Source organism: Callorhinchus milii, unplaced genomic scaffold, assembly GCF_018977255.1.
Source record: "Callorhinchus milii isolate IMCB2004 unplaced genomic scaffold, IMCB_Cmil_1.0 Scaffold2, whole genome shotgun sequence".
NCBI lineage: Eukaryota > Metazoa > Chordata > Chondrichthyes > Chimaeriformes > Callorhinchidae > Callorhinchus > Callorhinchus milii.
This window is the reverse complement of record NW_024704743.1, coordinates 91177328-91193953: the sequence shown is the minus strand read 5'-3', so window position 1 is coordinate 91193953 and position 16626 is coordinate 91177328. Positions and strand designations below refer to the sequence as shown.

The 16626-nt window shown below is 44.6% G+C and overlaps 1 protein-coding gene across 8 annotated transcripts in view; it reads right to left on the bottom strand.

The window, feature by feature from the left end:
* rbis (ribosomal biogenesis factor) overlaps positions 1-16626 on the bottom strand; it is a 33617-nt gene that overhangs the window by 11771 nt on the left and 5220 nt on the right. For 6 of the 8 annotated variants that reach the window (XM_007903234.2, XM_007903236.2, XM_042345856.1 and 3 more), the window contains exons 3-4: positions 10540-10656; positions 6283-6770 (exon numbers count right to left, since the gene is read on the bottom strand). In XM_007903234.2, coding sequence (XP_007901425.1) covers positions 6702-6770; positions 10540-10656 — 186 coding nt within the window. In that variant the 3' untranslated portion in view covers positions 6283-6701. 8 annotated transcript variants of the gene reach the window in all.

The window sequence follows — 16626 nt, the reverse complement described above, 5'->3', positions numbered from 1 at the left end:
TAGCCCATCGAGTCTGTGCCGGCTCTTTGACAGAGCAACTGGCTTTTATTAACCCCACTCACCAACTTTCTCCCCATAACCCTGCAAACCTGTCTTCCCCAGATACCTATCCAGTTCTCTCTTAAAAGCTGTTATCAAATCGGACTTCACTACCCTTTCAGGCAGATCATTCCAAATTCGAACAACTCGCTGAGTGAAAACATTTCTTCTAACCTCCCCTCTGCTTCTTTTGGTAGATATCTTAAGACTGTGACCACGGGTCACAGACACACCTACCAGCGGAAACAGCTTTTCCCTATCTAGCCTGTCGAAACCTTTCATGATCTTGAAGACCTCTATCAGGTCCCCGCGTAACCTTCTCTGCTCTAATGGGAAAAGTCCTAACTTCTCCAGCCTGTCCTCATAGCTAAGGTTCCCCATTCCTGGTATCATTCTCGTGAATCTCCTCTGCACCCTTTCCAGTGCCTTAATGTCCTTCCTGAAGTAAGGTGCCCAGAACTGGACGCAGTACTCCAGCTGAGGCCTAACCAGTGTTTTGTATAGATTAACCATAACCTCCCTACTCTTATACTCTATGCCCCTACTAATAAAGCTCAGTACACCAAATGCCTTTTTTACTGCCTTATCTACCTGCCCCGCTACCTTTAATGATTTGCTTACTTGAACACCCAGATCTCTCTGTACGTTCACCCCCTTAAGATTGAGCTACCAAGTCTATATTGCCTCCTATCATTTTTCCTACCTAAGTGTATCACCTCACACTTATCCACATTGAAATCCATCTGCCACATGTCAGCCCATTCCACCATTCTGTGTATGTCTGCTTGCAGTTGGTTACAGTCCTCCTCACTATTTACTACCCTACCTAACTTTGTATCATCTGCAAACTTGGAAATAGTGCTCTCTATGCCCAAGTCCAGATCATTAATATATATTAGAAAGAGCAGTGGTCCCAATACCGATCCCTGGGGGACACCGCTGCACACCTCCTTCCATTTCGAGAAACACCCATTAACCACCACCCTCTGCTTTCTGTCACTCAGCCAGTTCTTAATCCAAACTGCCACTGTCCCCTTAATACCGTGGGCCTCTAATTTTTTTATTAATCTCTTATGCGGTACTGTGTCAAAAGCCTTTTTGAAATCCATGTAAATAACGTCCACCGCATTTCCCTCATCAACCCTCGCAGTCACCTCTTCAAAAAATTCTATTAGATTTGTTAGGCAAGATTTGCCTTTAACAAATCCATGTTGGTTGTCTCTAATTACCTCGTGTTCCTCTAAGTAGAGATTTATTCTGTCCCGGATTATGGTCTCCAGTAGTTTTCCTATTACCGAAGTTAGGCTGACTGGCCTGTAATTTCCGGGTTTGTCTTTCTGCCCCTTTTTGTAGAGGGGGTAACATTAGCCACTCTCCAGTCTCTTGGCACCACTCCTGTGTCCAATGAAGATTGAAATATAATGGCCAAAGCCTCCGCTATTTGAACCCGTATCTCCCACAGCAACCTTGGGTGAAACCCATCTGGTCCTGGTGACTTATCAATTTTGAGCCCAGTCAATCTTTTCAGAACTTCCTCTCTTGTCTATAGTAATCTGATCTATTTCCTCTACCTTCTCATCCAATACTGCGGCATTTGGGGCATCCATTTCCGTTGTGAAGACAGATGCAAACTACTCGTTCAGTACATCAGCTATGCCCTCTGCCTCCGCAACAAGATTGCCGTCATTGTCTTTGATTGGCCCCACCCTACCTTTAACTAACCTTTTTTCCTTTATGTGCTTGTAAAATATTTTAGGATTCCTTTGTTACCTGCTAATCTCTTCTCATGCGATCTTTTAGCCTGTCTTATCACTCTTTTAAGATCACTCCTGCATTCTCTATAATGCGCTTTGCTATCCTCAGTTATAACCAGTGTTGAGCATTTACAACAGTTAATCTCCGTAACATCGCCCGACTCCGCCACTACCTCACCCCTCAGGCCACTGAAACTCTTGTTCATGCCTTCATCACTTCCAGGCTCGACTATGCAAACACCCTCCCTGCTTGTCGGCCTTCCCAACTCCTTCCGCAGGCTGCAGATAACCCAGAACTCTGCAGCCCGTGTGCTCTCCCGGACTAAACTCCATGACCCCATCTCCCCCACTCTCACCCGACTCCACTGGCTCCCTATCCTTCAGAGGATCCAGTTCAAGATCCTGGTCCTCACCTCCAAAGCCCTCCAAGGCCTCGCCCCACCCTACCTCTGCGACACCTAACCCCCTACCAACCTGCCCGCTCCCTCCACTTAGCCGGCTCTGGCCTGCTCCACGTCTCCCGACCCACCCGTCCCACCCTTAGAAGTCTTCAGCCACTCTGCCCCCAACCTCTGGAATTCCATCCCCCAATCACTGCCTCGCCCCCTCAGCCTCCTTCAAGCCCCACCTCAAAACCCTCCTCTTTGACCATGCCATCAGTCAGCCCCTTCCCCTCCCTTCTCCCTCCCTGACCCCAGCTCGGGTCTGAAATGCTGTACACTGTCCAGCGCCTTGGGACATCCTCCCGACGTAAAACAAATGTAATGTTGTTGTATCCTTTTATTACCACTGATATTCTCACTCTAGCACAAGTTAATAAATCTAGGGCAGTCTACTCTTCGTGGTGAAGATTCAATTAGCATCTCTATATAAATAACACAATAATAATTAGTAAATTAATAGCAACCTGAATTTTGTTTAGCAGAAAATATTTGAAATGCTTAGTGGGAAAGGACAAACAGCAAAATTACCAATTATAAATACCAATAACAGTGTTGAGGTGTAAATTTTAAACAGTGTGTCAAAAACAAACCCCTATACTTGTTCAAATAATGTTTTTTTCTCTCAGTGCATCTCTGCATACCAAATGAACAAAATATTTATTTCTGTGTTCCAAGGGTGTGGTTTTAAATGGTATATACCCACAGCTTGTGCACAGCAATGATAGCGTTATCTTATTGGGACACTGAATGGACGAATGTTGCTGGACAGTCCTGAACAGCTACTCCCTTTTTCATGTGTGCCTTTCCCCTTTTCACAGCTGTTACGCAACTCTTATCCAGGTCAATCTGTTTCTAAATATTAACAGAGGTAGCTGGTACATCCACATTTAATTGTTTTACTGTTAAACGATGGAAGTTCCCACAACATTGATTTCTTATGCCAAGTCTCTAAAAGCTTTATGAAAGTAGTGCATTTTAACCCTTAGAAAGCTGGTAGAGCCAGATAATTCCAGCCTTTCTGGAGTTTCTTGTGTTTTGAGGTTTTAGCTCAAGATGATACTGCAAATCTTAAAAGTTATTATAATACTAAACCTTTCGTTTGATATAGCAGCTATCACATCAAAACACTATAGGATTTCCTGTAAAGTGTGGTGACTTTTTTTGTAGGCAAATATAAATAGTGCGAACATTATTGTACTACTATTCACACGTAGAGAACAAATGTCTTGATCGTAAATTAGCTCCTTTAAACTATAATAAATGTTTAGAAATAAAATAGCTTTGGTTTCTCTCTTTCCTATTTTGTCACCATTCTCTCTCCCTCCTATTATGATTTTAATTTTATTTTAGAACTGTCTTTCACTTTTTAGAAAAAAATAAAATAGCTTATTTGTTTTCCAGTTACTCTTGGGACCAGAACACAAGCAAGGATATGTAGAATTGGATAGAGAATGAGTGGATACCTCATCAAGAAAGATTGCAGCTTTTCTCTCTAAAGTTGAGTCGACTGAGAGGGGACCCTGATAGATGTGTTAAACATTATGAAAGTAATTTAACAAAGGGAATGTTGATACTGTTTCCACTTTTTGGTGAGTCCAAAACTAGAGCATAAAAAGGTAGTAAGTAGTAGAACCAATGGGGAGTTTAGAAAGAACTTCTTCACGCAGACGGTGGTGAGAATGTGGAACTCACTGCTAGAATTTGTGGTTCAAGCAAAAAAATCAAAGTAGTTAAGAGAAAACTTGATGCGTACATGAGGGAGAATGGAATAGACGGGTAGAGGAAAATAATAATACTTGCATTTGATCTAGAGCCTTTTCACGTCCTCAATGTCTCAAAGCACTTCACAGAATATGCTGTAAATTGACTCTATATTTTGTGAGTGAAACACAGCAGCTAATTGCGCACAGCAGTGTCCCATGAACAGTCATGGATTCAGTTTTTTTTAAAAGAATTATTTGTCCTGGAAAAGCAATCTGCCAATCGACTAACAACCAGGTTCCTACTTACTACTAATAATAATAATCCTTGCATTTTATATAGCGCTTTTCATGTCTTCTAGACGTCCCAAAGCGCTTCACAGAATATACTGTAAAGTGAATTGACTGCATATTTGTGTGCGAACGTGGCAGCCAATTGCACACAGCAGTGTCCCACAAACAGTCGTAGATTGAAAATGACCAATTTTTTTTTGTTTGTTTTTGGAGGGATTATTATTAGATGTGTGGAGTAAGGAAACTTGCCCAACCTTGCAAAGCGAGTGCTCTAACCACTGAGCTACAGGATTCCACTAACCACTGAGCTACAGGACTCCGCCTTACCTTACTACTAGGTAAACAGAGGCATGTGGAGTAAGCTAAGTTGCCCAACATTTTGCCCTGCCTGGGAATCAAACCGATTGCGGGGGTCTCTCAATTGAGAGACGATTGCTGTAACCACTGAGCTACAGGACTGCATGCAGGAGTGGAATATACACACTCATGTGGAATATAAACGTCAGCAAATGACCGGTTTCTCACTCGTGTGGAATATAAACATCCTAAATGACCGGGTTCCATGCTGTACATTCTATGTAACTGAAGATAGTGGCAGCCACACGTTTAAAAGGATGAGTTTAGTCTTTCAATGATGTTTCAGTGCGTCATTTCCACACAAGGTTAATTGTGAGCCTCAGCAGAACAAACTCTTGATGTGTTAGCTAATCACTGGCATTCAAATGATTAAAAACATCCTTACAGTATTGTGTACAACTTAAATAATCATTACATTGGGCAGATGTATTGTGCAGGATTTTACAATTCATATGTTTTACAAAACACTTTACATTTCACATTATAATTGATGTGACCATACAAGCTGTTCAGTGCGTGATTTACACTCAGACTGTAATGGGTGCCTTAACACATCCTAAACCATTGGCTGAATTTAGTTTGTAACAAATTGAACCATTAAACAAGATTCCCAAAGGGCATTGTTACAATGTGCAATCTGTTAAATTGTCACTGCTGCTTCATGCAGGGTTCCCTAGGTGTAAGATTTCAATATATAATCCAACGGTGAATGGACCTTTAACTCTTCCTGCCTGACCAAAACCATGAGATTATGATCAACATCTGCCAGTCAATCCTGCCAGTTAACTGTTCTCTGTGGCTCACTTTAATTATCCTCTCGCTTAAGATCAAATGTCTCATCATGCTTTGCACTGAGCACTATTGATTACAGCTATGAATTTTTGTGTTATATAAATAGTGTAGTCTTGGGTCTGCTCCAGGACGTGACTGGCCTGGAGTTCTGTATTTTGTCTCTTCATCTATTTTGCAATCAATTGCCTGCCATAGAAACATCCATGAGAACTACAAAAGTCAATCATAGGAGTGCTGTGGCTCAGTGGTTAGAGCACTCGCCTTGCAAGCGAGACACCTGGGTTCAATTCCAGGCAGGGCGAAACCTTGAGCAAGTTTCCTTACTCCACACGCCTAATAATAATCCCTCCAAAACAAAAAATTGGTCATTTTCAATCCATGACTGTTTGTGGGCACTGTTATGCACAATTGGCAGCTGTGTTTCACCCACAAATATTCAGTCAATTCACTTTAGTCTATTCTGTGAAGCGCTTTGAGACATCTAGAAGACGTGAAAAGCGCCATATCAAATGCAAGGATTATTATTATTATATATTATCATTGACTTCCAACAGAGGGGAAGAATTTTTTTTTGTCAAAGGTAACAATGGAGCACCAATACAGACTTTGTATTGTTCATCAAAATGTGGTAAAATAGCAGAATGTAAAACCTGCAAAATATCATAAAACATGGACAAACCCTCTGCTCGTGTGGAGATCCCTGACTGTCCAGCGCCTTGGGACATCCTCCTGTATAGAAAGACGCTATACAAATGTAATTTGTTGTTGTTTTCAGAGGTCCTGCACTTGAGTTGGTTAATCCCCATGCATGTTTCCATGTCCAAAATGTTCTGTTTTAAATTTTTCACTGGTGCTAAAACCTAGAGTGTCCAATGCATAGTAAAGGGTCAAGCAAATCGGAGATTAGTTATTGAAAATTTATTGGTTAAAAGTCATTTTGAATCAGTCCTGTGATTAACATTGCCATACAAGATTTAAAAAGGGATTATAAAGAACAAAAATCTGATGCATCTGAAATAAACAGAAAATGTTGATATTTACACATCTTTGTCTCTGATCCCCAAGCAACTTTTGCACTTCCAACATTTTCTGTTTTAATTAATATAATTTTCCCCCAAAACGTGACCTTGGGATTCTCCACACTAAGGCTTACGATTTGCTCTTGAACGCACAATCGCTCCAAGTGGCTCTGATGTCACCGAACGGATTCTCCATTCATGTAAAGCAACCACCAGAGTTTTGACAGAAGAAGGAAGATGAAGCCTAATCCTCGCACATTTTTATTTACACGCTGACTTGTCCATTTACAGTAATTATTCAATTTACAGCTGAGAGAACATCTGAACGGCAGCATCCACGTTAAGGGGTTCAGCAGGTGGTGGTTTGGCAATCTGCAACCAAAAGCAAAATACTGACATATTAGCAGTGAACTAATTATTCACGAGCTGCCGAGTTTGGGATGATCTGCAGCTTGTGAAGGGAAGAGTTGGGAAGGCCGATGAGGAGGGAGTTCCCGTAATTGACATGGAGCAGTCAAAATCCACTAATTTCTAGTTCTGGGGTAAGTCTCTACAATCTAATGTCCTGGCAATTCCTTTACAACCTTTACCCAGGATCAATAAGCAACAACATTTTGCATTTATATAGCATCATTCGTGCAGGATACAACAACAAAATTACATTTATAGAGCGCCTTTCACATCGGGAGGACGTCCCAAAGCGCAGAACAGTCAGGTGTCGGGGCCCGAGCATTGGGGAGGGGTGATGTAGGGGTGAGGGAAGGCAGAAAGGTGGAAGGTTGACCAAATGCACGGTCGAAGAGAAGGGTCTTGAGACCGGCCTTGAAGGAGGCGAGGCGAAGGGACCGTGGGATGGAGTTCCAGAGTGTGGGGGCAGAGAGGCTGAAAGCCCGGTCACTGATGGTAGGGCGGGTCAGGTGGGAGACATGGAGCAGACCAGAGCCCACTGAACGGAGGGAGTGGGGGAAGGCCATGGATGGCCTTAAAGGTCAGGACGAGGATCTTGAACTCGATCCTCTGGGGGATGGGGAGCCAGTGGAGTCAGGGAGGGTGGGAGTGATGGGGTCACTGAGCCTGGTGCATGAGAGTACACGAGCTGCAGAGTTTTGGATGATCCACAGCTTGTGAAGGGAAGAGTTGGGAAGGCCGATGAGGAGGGAGTTCCCATAGTCAAGCCTTGATGTGGGTGAGGGTTTCGGCAGTCTGAGAGTGAGGCAGTGGCAGAGTCTGGCAATGTTGCGGAGGTGGTGGTTGGCAGTGCCGGTCATGGCACGGATGTGGGGGAGAAAGGATCAAACAAAGAAAGGGTCAAACAAGACACCCAGGTTCCTGACTGGCCTAGTGAGGCTGAGTGTGCAGTCATGGATGCTGATGCTGCCAGCGCCTGAGGTGCGGAGGCGCTGGCGCGAGCCAATCATAAGGGCCTCTGTCTTGCTGACGTTGAGTTGAAGAAAGCTGGCCCTCGTCCAGGATGCCAGTAGTCCTGGAGTTGAGGGTGGAGGCAGAGAGATAGAGTTGGGTGTTATCCGCATACATGTGGAAATTTACCCCATTTCTGCGGATGATGTCACCAAAGGGGACCGAGGACAGAACCCTGAGGAACATCACACGATGTGCGGGGCTGGAGGAAGAGCTGTTTGCCGCAACGAAGTGGAAGCGGTGTGAAAGGTAGGACCTGAACCAGTCAAGGACCTTGAAGGTTGAGGTGGGAGGAGAGGCGGTGGAGGAGGATTGAGTGGTCCACGGTGTCAAAGGCGGCGGAAAGGTCGAGGAGGACGAGGAGGCAGAGGGAGCCCTGGTCACACATGGTCAGGATGTCGTTTGTGACCTTGACCAGAGAAGTTTCTGAGCTGTGGGCAGCATGGAAACCCGATTGGAGGGGCTCATGGAGCGAGTGAGAGGAGAGGAAAGAGCGAAGCTGGGAGGCAACGGCTCTCTCAAGGACCTTGGATAGGAAGGGGAGATTTGAGATGGGCCGGTAACTAGATAGCTGTGATGGGTCACTTCTCGAAGCACCATGAGGTGGTGGGGTTAGACCGAGCAAGGGAAAAGGGGGAGGGGGAGGTCACATGGGTGCAGTCGAAGAGGTAGATCTTAAGGTAGAGGGTGAGGTGGAGGGATTGAGGCAATGAGATAATAATAATAATCCTTGCATTTGATATAGTGCCTTATCACGTCTTCCAGATGTCTCAAAGTATTCACAGGATACACTAAAGTGTAGTGACTATGTGTTTTGCGGGCGAAACAGAGGTAACAGAGTAAATACAGAGGTAGGTAGCACATAATCTCACCTGGTTGAAATCACACACATTTCCTTATCTATATGGCCCAGATTCAGAAATAGAGGAACTGTCATGATCAAAAGCTGATTTCTTTTCCCACATCAAATGTTATAAAAGTGTCACCATGAAGATATCATGCTTGAAATCAGCTGAAGCAATTTGGTAATCCAAGTAATTAATGGACAGTAGTCAGATGGGTTCATCGGGCATAGTGGAAACGTGTAAAAGGTTCAGTTACTTAGTTTCTATGACCTTTCTCACCATTCGAGATCAAACACTGCTGCAGTGGTGATCCGTTAACAAACAGCTGTGATTCATAAATTCCCAACCAGCACTGGAGTAGGGAGCGATCGCCAGACAGCACCTCCAGCTCACCACACAAACATCTACAGACAACACGGGAATGGCTTGGGAGGGGGAGGGGCGGGAAGATCATAATCATCAACTTCTGAATATCAGGTTACCACTGTCATCACTTCATGCATGTTCTGCACACAGGCGATGCGCCAGGGAATTGCCCATGTGTTTTGGACAAGTTAAAGTCTTGGTCTAAACCCAAATTGCCCAACACACACAGCCATGTTTTAGTGAAATACTTCATAACAGGGTTCCAGGACCCTATCCCGTTTGAAAGGCGTTTTATAAATGTAAGTTGTTATTCCATTGCATTTTCAATATTTCAACAGTTTTTTTCCCCCAAAGTTGAGCTACTTATGAAATAGTTGCCGAGGATGTTATTATAAGCATAATAATCCCTGCATTTGACATAGCATCTTACTCCACCTCACCAAGCCAGTCAGGAACTGAACGTCTTGTTCGACCCTCAACTGCCCTTTCTCCCCCATATCCGTGCCATGACCCGCTCTGCCTTCACCCACCTCCGCAACATTGCCCAGCTCCGCCACTGGGTGCCCTGTACTTTCTTCTTTGAACAACAATATGCATTTATACAACGCCCTTCGTATAGGATGATGGCTTAAGAGGAGGTGGTCCAATTTTTTGGTTGCCACAGGCCAGAGTGCCTATTTGAGAAAGATCCATGGGCCACACTCCAGCCTCGGCAAGCTGACAGCCCGCGGGCCACATCCAGCCCAGCCGGCAATTTTATCCGACCTGAGACCATTTCCAACATTCCAACTTCTGCTCCCTCCCTCCCTCCCTGGTGAACGTCCCATGGGCCGCTGTTGGCCCATGCTGGCTTAAAGACTTCACGGGACAGGGTAATGGGACAAAGTCTCCAGCTTTTCCCAAATTGAAGATTAGTTACCATTCAATGATCTCTCTCACATGCACACATTGAAACATTCCTGTCCATTAGCAGAAATGTCAGTTGTCTACCAGCTTATGAAATAAAATAATCCCTACATTTTATATAGTGTCTTTGAGAGGACGTCTCAAAGTACTTCACGGGATTTAATGAAAAGTGCAGTGATTGTGTATATTGTAGGCGAACACGGCAGCCAGTTTGAACACAGCCATAAAGTGAATGACTAATTTAATTTGGGGGATTGTTGGCCCCAGACACTGGGAGAAATTCCCTTCTTTTCAGATGGTACTATGCGATCTTTAACATCCACCTGAAAAGGCATGCAAGACCTATGAACATCTGCACAATGTTACATCCGAAGAATGGCACATCCGACAATATGCACCCCACTACACTGTATTGGAGTTTCAGCTTAGATTATATGAGTTCAAATTCCCGATGTGGGGTTTGAACCCGCAACCTTCTGAATTAGGTGAGAGTGCTAATCCAGGCTGACACACACAGTATATTGCCAGGTGGAGATGTATAAGGTTTATGGTCAGGCACGTTCAGTAACCTATTGAGGATTCATTAGAATAAAAGAGGCTTTTACCTGAACTGCTTTCTTTGAAACTTTTGGTATATCTTTGGATAAATTTTTAACTTCTTTTTGTACTTCTGTGAATGCTTTGTTGATTTTTGCGACCTTTTCTCTGTTCACGATATTAACCTGTTCAGAAACAAACATTTAAAAAGCTCAATGTAGATAGCTGATATAGAGGGCCTCACATACCTTACCTGAACCATAATCCATTTAAGTTGTGCACTCTCATTCAGAGACAGTGACAGCTGCAAAGATGTTCAACAACAACAAGATTACATTTGTATAGCGCCTTTCATGTCGGGAGAACATCCCAAGGCGCTGGACAGTGTACAGCAATTCAGACCCGAGCTGGGGTCAGGGGGGGAGAAGGGAGGGGAAGGGGGGTGGCCGATGGCATGGTCGAAGAGAAGGGTCTTGAGGCGGGACTTGAAGGAGGCTAAGGAGGGGATGAGGTGGAGTGACTGGGGGATGGAATTCCAGAGGTTGGGGGCAGTGGCTGAAGGGTCACCCACCAATGATGGGGCGGATGGGTTGGGGGACGTGGAGCAGGCCAGAGCCGGCTGAGCCGAGGGAGCGGGCGGGTTGGTAGGGGGTTAGGAGGTCGCAGAGGCATGGTGGGGGGAGGCCATGGAGGGATTTGTATGTGAGGACCAGGATCTTGAACTGGATCCGCTGAAGGATAGGGAGCCAATGGAGTCGGACAAGAATGGGGGAGATGGGGTCACGGAGTTTGGTGCGGGAGAGGTCACAGGCTGCAGAGTTCTGGATTATCTGTAGCCTGTGGAGGGAGGAGTTGGGAAGGCCGACAAGCAGGGAGGGCGTTTGCATAGTCGAGCCTGGAGGTGATGAAGGCATGAACAAGAGTTTCAGTGGCCTGAGGGGTGAGGTAGTGGCGGAGTCGGGCGATGTTACGAAGGTGAGGGAAGGCAGAGCGGGTCATGGCTTGGACGTGGGGAAGAAAAGATAGTTGAGGGTTGAACAAGACACCGGGGTTCCTGACTGGCTGGTGAGTTGTAGTGTGTAACCATGGAGGTTGATGCTGCCAGAGGCTGAGGCGCTGGCTGAGCCAAACAGGACGGCTTCAGTCTTGTTCACATTCAACTGTTGGAAATTTGCCCTCATCCAGGACTTGATGTCCGACAGGCAGTCTGTCAGGACAGCAGTCCTGGAGTTGAGGGTGGAAGCAGAAAGATAGAGTTCACCTCTAAAGGTACACTGGTACACTGAGAGCCACCTCCTCTCCCTTAAAACAGCTTAACTATGTAAGTCATTAACAAAAGCTTATTAAAGGTCATTACAAGAGGCAGAGAACAGTACTCGAGGCTGGATTTGCTTTATACAAATTTGGGAACATTCCTCAAAGCAAGTGCCAATGTGCAAACAGAGAAGACAGCAAAACAGCCCAAAGTGCATTCATCAAAAAAAAGAGACTGAAAGGATCTCATTGTCGCTGAATAAATGCTTTTAAAATAATCTCTCTTCCAAGCTATGAGGCAGTGGGTCGCAGTTACTTACTTCCTAACTATTATAGGGTGATGCGGTTGTCCATTTTATTACTGCCCATGATATCTATAACTAATCACTCCAACCTGAGTAGCGGTCAATGTATCCATAGCAACTCAGCTGCCATGGAAACCTTCAAGTTGTCTTGAAAATCACAGTATAAAAACTATTTAAAGTCATTGACCATCGAGCCACATACCCCATCCTCCATAAATCAAAACATGTCTTCTACACGTCTCAAAGCGCTTCACAGAATATACTGTAAAGTGAATTGACTAAATTTTGGGGCAAGACGAGGCAGCCAATTGCTCACAGCAGTGTCCCACAAACAGTTGTTTTTTTCTTGAGGGATTATTATCAGGCGTGTGCAGTAAGAAAACTTGCCCAAGGTTTGGCCCTGCCAGGAATCAAACCCAGGTTTCTCGCTTGCGAGGTGAGTGCTCTAACCACTGAGCTACAGGACTCCTCAACTGAAAAAATAGAAGCCATCCTCCTTAGCTCCTGCCAATGACTCCTTGCTTCTGGCTCAGACCTCCTGAACCTCCCTCTGCAACTCACTGAATCAATATTTAACCATGGCTTTTGAGTTTGTCTTGGCTCTTTCCTCCCACTCACATTTATTCCCTGACCAAAACCTTTCTGCAACTTTGCCACTTTGTCCACCTTTGCCTATCCCCACCTTATCCACCTCGACTATCACATGCCTGAAACAGGACAGTCACAGGTTCGTCACTTCCAGAATCGACTTTTCAAATGGCCTCCTCACTGGCATCCGCAGCTTCCCCATCCACCAGCTCTCGGTCATCTAATACTGCTACCCACATCCTTACCTTCACAAAGTTTCACACTCCCACCACCCTCATCCTCGCTAGGCTCCTATATCAATTTTATGATACTCTCCCTCACCTACTAATCTCTTCAAACACTCTCTACCTCTATGATCATCTCCAGGCTTGTCTTCTTTATCGTCTTCCTCTGCTTGTCTCCTCTGTTCAGCAAAGCTGGGTCCTCCGCTCCACCATCATTGGCAAAAGCCTTCAGCTACTGTGCTCCCACCACCTGGAACTTGGAACTTCCTCCCTTAACCTCCCTCCCTCGTTATTTTCAATTTTAGGCCCATGCCTCTTCCCCACTCCCTGCTCAAGGACCCCACCATCTCTGTATAGTGTTCCAAGATGTTACATTATGTAAAAGATGCAATCTAAATGCAAGATGTAGTCTGATTTTTTTGTGAGTTTTGTGATTTGTTTGCTAACTTTGAATCTGTCAAATTCACAAAATGGTCAATTGCTTTTTCCAGAAATTGCCAAATTGTGAAAAAGAAGTCCAAGAGTGAAGTCATCTTTTATAAGCTCCTAGACAACCACTGGATAAAATGATTCAAGCAAAACACTGCTCCCATTCACTCAATGAAACAAATAAATCAATCTGGGAACAGAAATCTACTCTGATGACAAGCAGACTGCCCACAGAATGGATTCCTGTAGCTTCGTGGTTAAGAGCATTCGCCTTGCAAGCGAGAAGACCTGGATTTGATTCCCGGCAGAGCAAAATATTGTGCAAGTTTTCTTACTCCACAAGCCTCTGTTTACTTAGCAGTGAGTAGGAATCCAGTTGTCAGTCAATTAGTGCATCGCGTTTCCAAGGATAATAATTCCTTCAAAAACACAATTTTTTTTAAACAATAATAATTTGGTCACTCAATTCACGACTGTTTGTGGGACACTGCTGTGCGCAATTGGCTGCTGCGTTTCGCCCACAAAATGTACAGTCAATTCACTTTACAGTATATTTTGTGAAGATCTTTGAGACATCTCAAAGACGTGATAAGGCGCTATATATATCAAATGCAAAGATTATTATTATAGAATACCATCAGTAGAGGTCGCACAGTTTCACAAATGCAAATAGATAATTGGCTTGAGTGCTATTAATAAAACAAACCAGTAAAAGTATTAACACACACTGGGGAGAGGCACTGGGAGAGAACAATGAAAGCATTAGCTTGCGAGGTCATGCTACTCTATTTCAGTTAACGTCTAACAGGAAGGAGCGGAAAGATAAAACAGTCATAAACACCTCAACACAAGCTTCAACCTCAAACGGAGAAATGCTATCGCCGTATTAATCGATAAATTGCTGAATGCTACAGGGAATGTTCTGTTCGTAAAAGTCCTGAGCAGTTTCCTCCCTACCCAGCAAATCTTTCAATGGCTGCTTTTATGCTCAATTTAGAGAAACTTTCAATCATCTAAAATGTCATTGAGTAAGCAGAAACCAATGGCTTTAATCCAGTTCAAATACAAAATCCACCCACACTGCTAAAGGCTGGTTTTGTGACTCAACTGTTAAGCGGAAAGACAGAAGGAATGAAAAGCTGTGCAGGAGCAGAAAATGGTTTATAATTATTTGAGATCAGCCAAGTGTCTGACACCTGTAGAAACCCATTACCATGCTTAAAAATATCCAAACCAGACAGAGTTCCACATATGTATGCTACTTACAAATTTTCCTGTGTCTGGAGTGGAATGTGTATTCCACTCTCTCCCTGGAGGGACGCACTTTTTGTTAATTCCACAGTATAAGGTACAGATTGGAAAGAAGCAAGGCTTAGGGACACCAGAGTGTACATTTGGGTACTACTGCTGGAGATTAACCAGCTAAAACTGCACAGCCTGCCATTAATAGCACTGTCTGGCAAGCTTCCCAAAGACTGTCCGCTCAACCCTTTGGAGCTTTGGTTTACAGGATTAGCAGGACGGTAAAAGATGGTAAAAGTCATTGAAAAAGCTTCATCTGAGTCAGCGCGAGAGTCTTGGGTACAGTGCTACAATGCAGTGTGCGATGTGGGGAGAATGTATGCCAAGCGAGCACTATGTGATGTCAACAGCCTGACACACAGCAGTGCCTGTCAACAAAAGCAGCAATGACACGATTTGTACTTGAATTAATAGGATTTTGAATACTTGAATCAAAGGCATCTCTTGAAAAAACTGTAGCTAAATAATATAAAGTGAAGAATAGGCCAAAGAAGCCTGATCCTCAGCCCTATCAACTCCATTGAAGGTACCACCACCACCAACTTGAATTTATATAGCACCCTTCACACAGGGTAATGTCTCGGCGCGCTTAACAGCCTGAGTCCAAGCTGGGGAGAAAGTAACCGTAAGTGGTTGAAGTCTTCAGGCATGATCTGAAAAAGGAGGTGGGGCAAGACGGAGGCATTGAGGGAGACATTTCCAAAGCTTTGGGGCGTAGAAGCTGAAAGCAATGCCCCGATAGTGGAGCAGACGGGACAAGAGATGTGCAGGAGGTCGGAGTCAACCGAGCGTAGGTGGCAATGGTGGTAATGACTTCTACAGTTAGGATGCAACCAGTCTAGGAATCACAGGGCTGTTTTCCTTAAATTTAACAACTTTCATTGATATCGCGCTGTTCAGGCAGGGTAGCGTCTCAGAACACTTAACAGCGGCAGTTGACACTGAGCCGGGTAGAGGGAGGAGGTGACTGTAGGCATGGTTGAGGAGAAAGGTCTTCAGGTATGATCTGAAGATGGGGAAGGAGGATGCAAGGCAGGGGGATTTAGGAAGAGACTTCCATAGTTTCAGGGGCATGGTGGCTGAAAGCACGGCCGCCAATGGGGGAGCAGAGGGGGATGAGGGACATGCAGGATGTCGGAGCCAGCGAAGAGAAGGTGGTGGTGGAGAGTAGGCAGGTCGGAGGGATAGGGAGGTGCCAGGGCATGACGGGATTTGGAGACGAGTGTGTTAAGATAGGAAGCCAGTGATCCTGGCGAGGACTGGTCTGATTCGGGTACGGAGTTTAGAGCGGGTGAGTATACGGACAGCGAAGTTCTGAATCTGGATTTTGTGGATAGCGGAGCTAGGAGACCAGCGAGGAGGGCATTGGAATCAAATCTGAGAGATGAAGCAGCTCCAAGGATCCAAGAGCAGTGAGGGAATGGCGTGTAGTGAGTGGGATGTGTGGAGAGAAAGATAATGACATGCAGTGGAGAGCAAGGATGAATTAAGTGAGTGGTGCAAGGGAATGACATGCAGTGAGTGGGATGTGAAGAGAATAATGTGCAGTGAGTGTGGATTGTTGAGAGAGGAATTAAAGTACCAAAGCTCAAAAAAATTTTGAATATAATTATTTTTGTGGGGTACAAGTGTAAGTAATATTTATTTTGGCGGTGGTGTTGGCCGAGGGAGCTGTATAATTGGCAGCGGGTGAGGAGAAGCTCAAAAATTGTGACATTTGACATACTTTAGTTTTTAAAACACAAATCCAAGTGATTTCAAAAGTGCACACAATAAAGCTGTACCATTAGAGCTACTATGGTAACAATTCATCAACTGACCAACTGATAGTGGATCGAGAGTGAATAATCTCACCTAATAAAACAGTCAAATGCAAACAAAAAAGAGGTGAGTTAGAGGAAGCCAGTCCACAACTATGTCAAAAGCACAAGTACAAGGTGTGCCTGCCAGAGCAGAACTGATACAAAAATAGAATCTGATGGGGTGTGGAGAAAAAAGACACATTAAAAAAACAAGGTTTTCGGACGCTGTTACTCAATGGGGAAAATGGCAT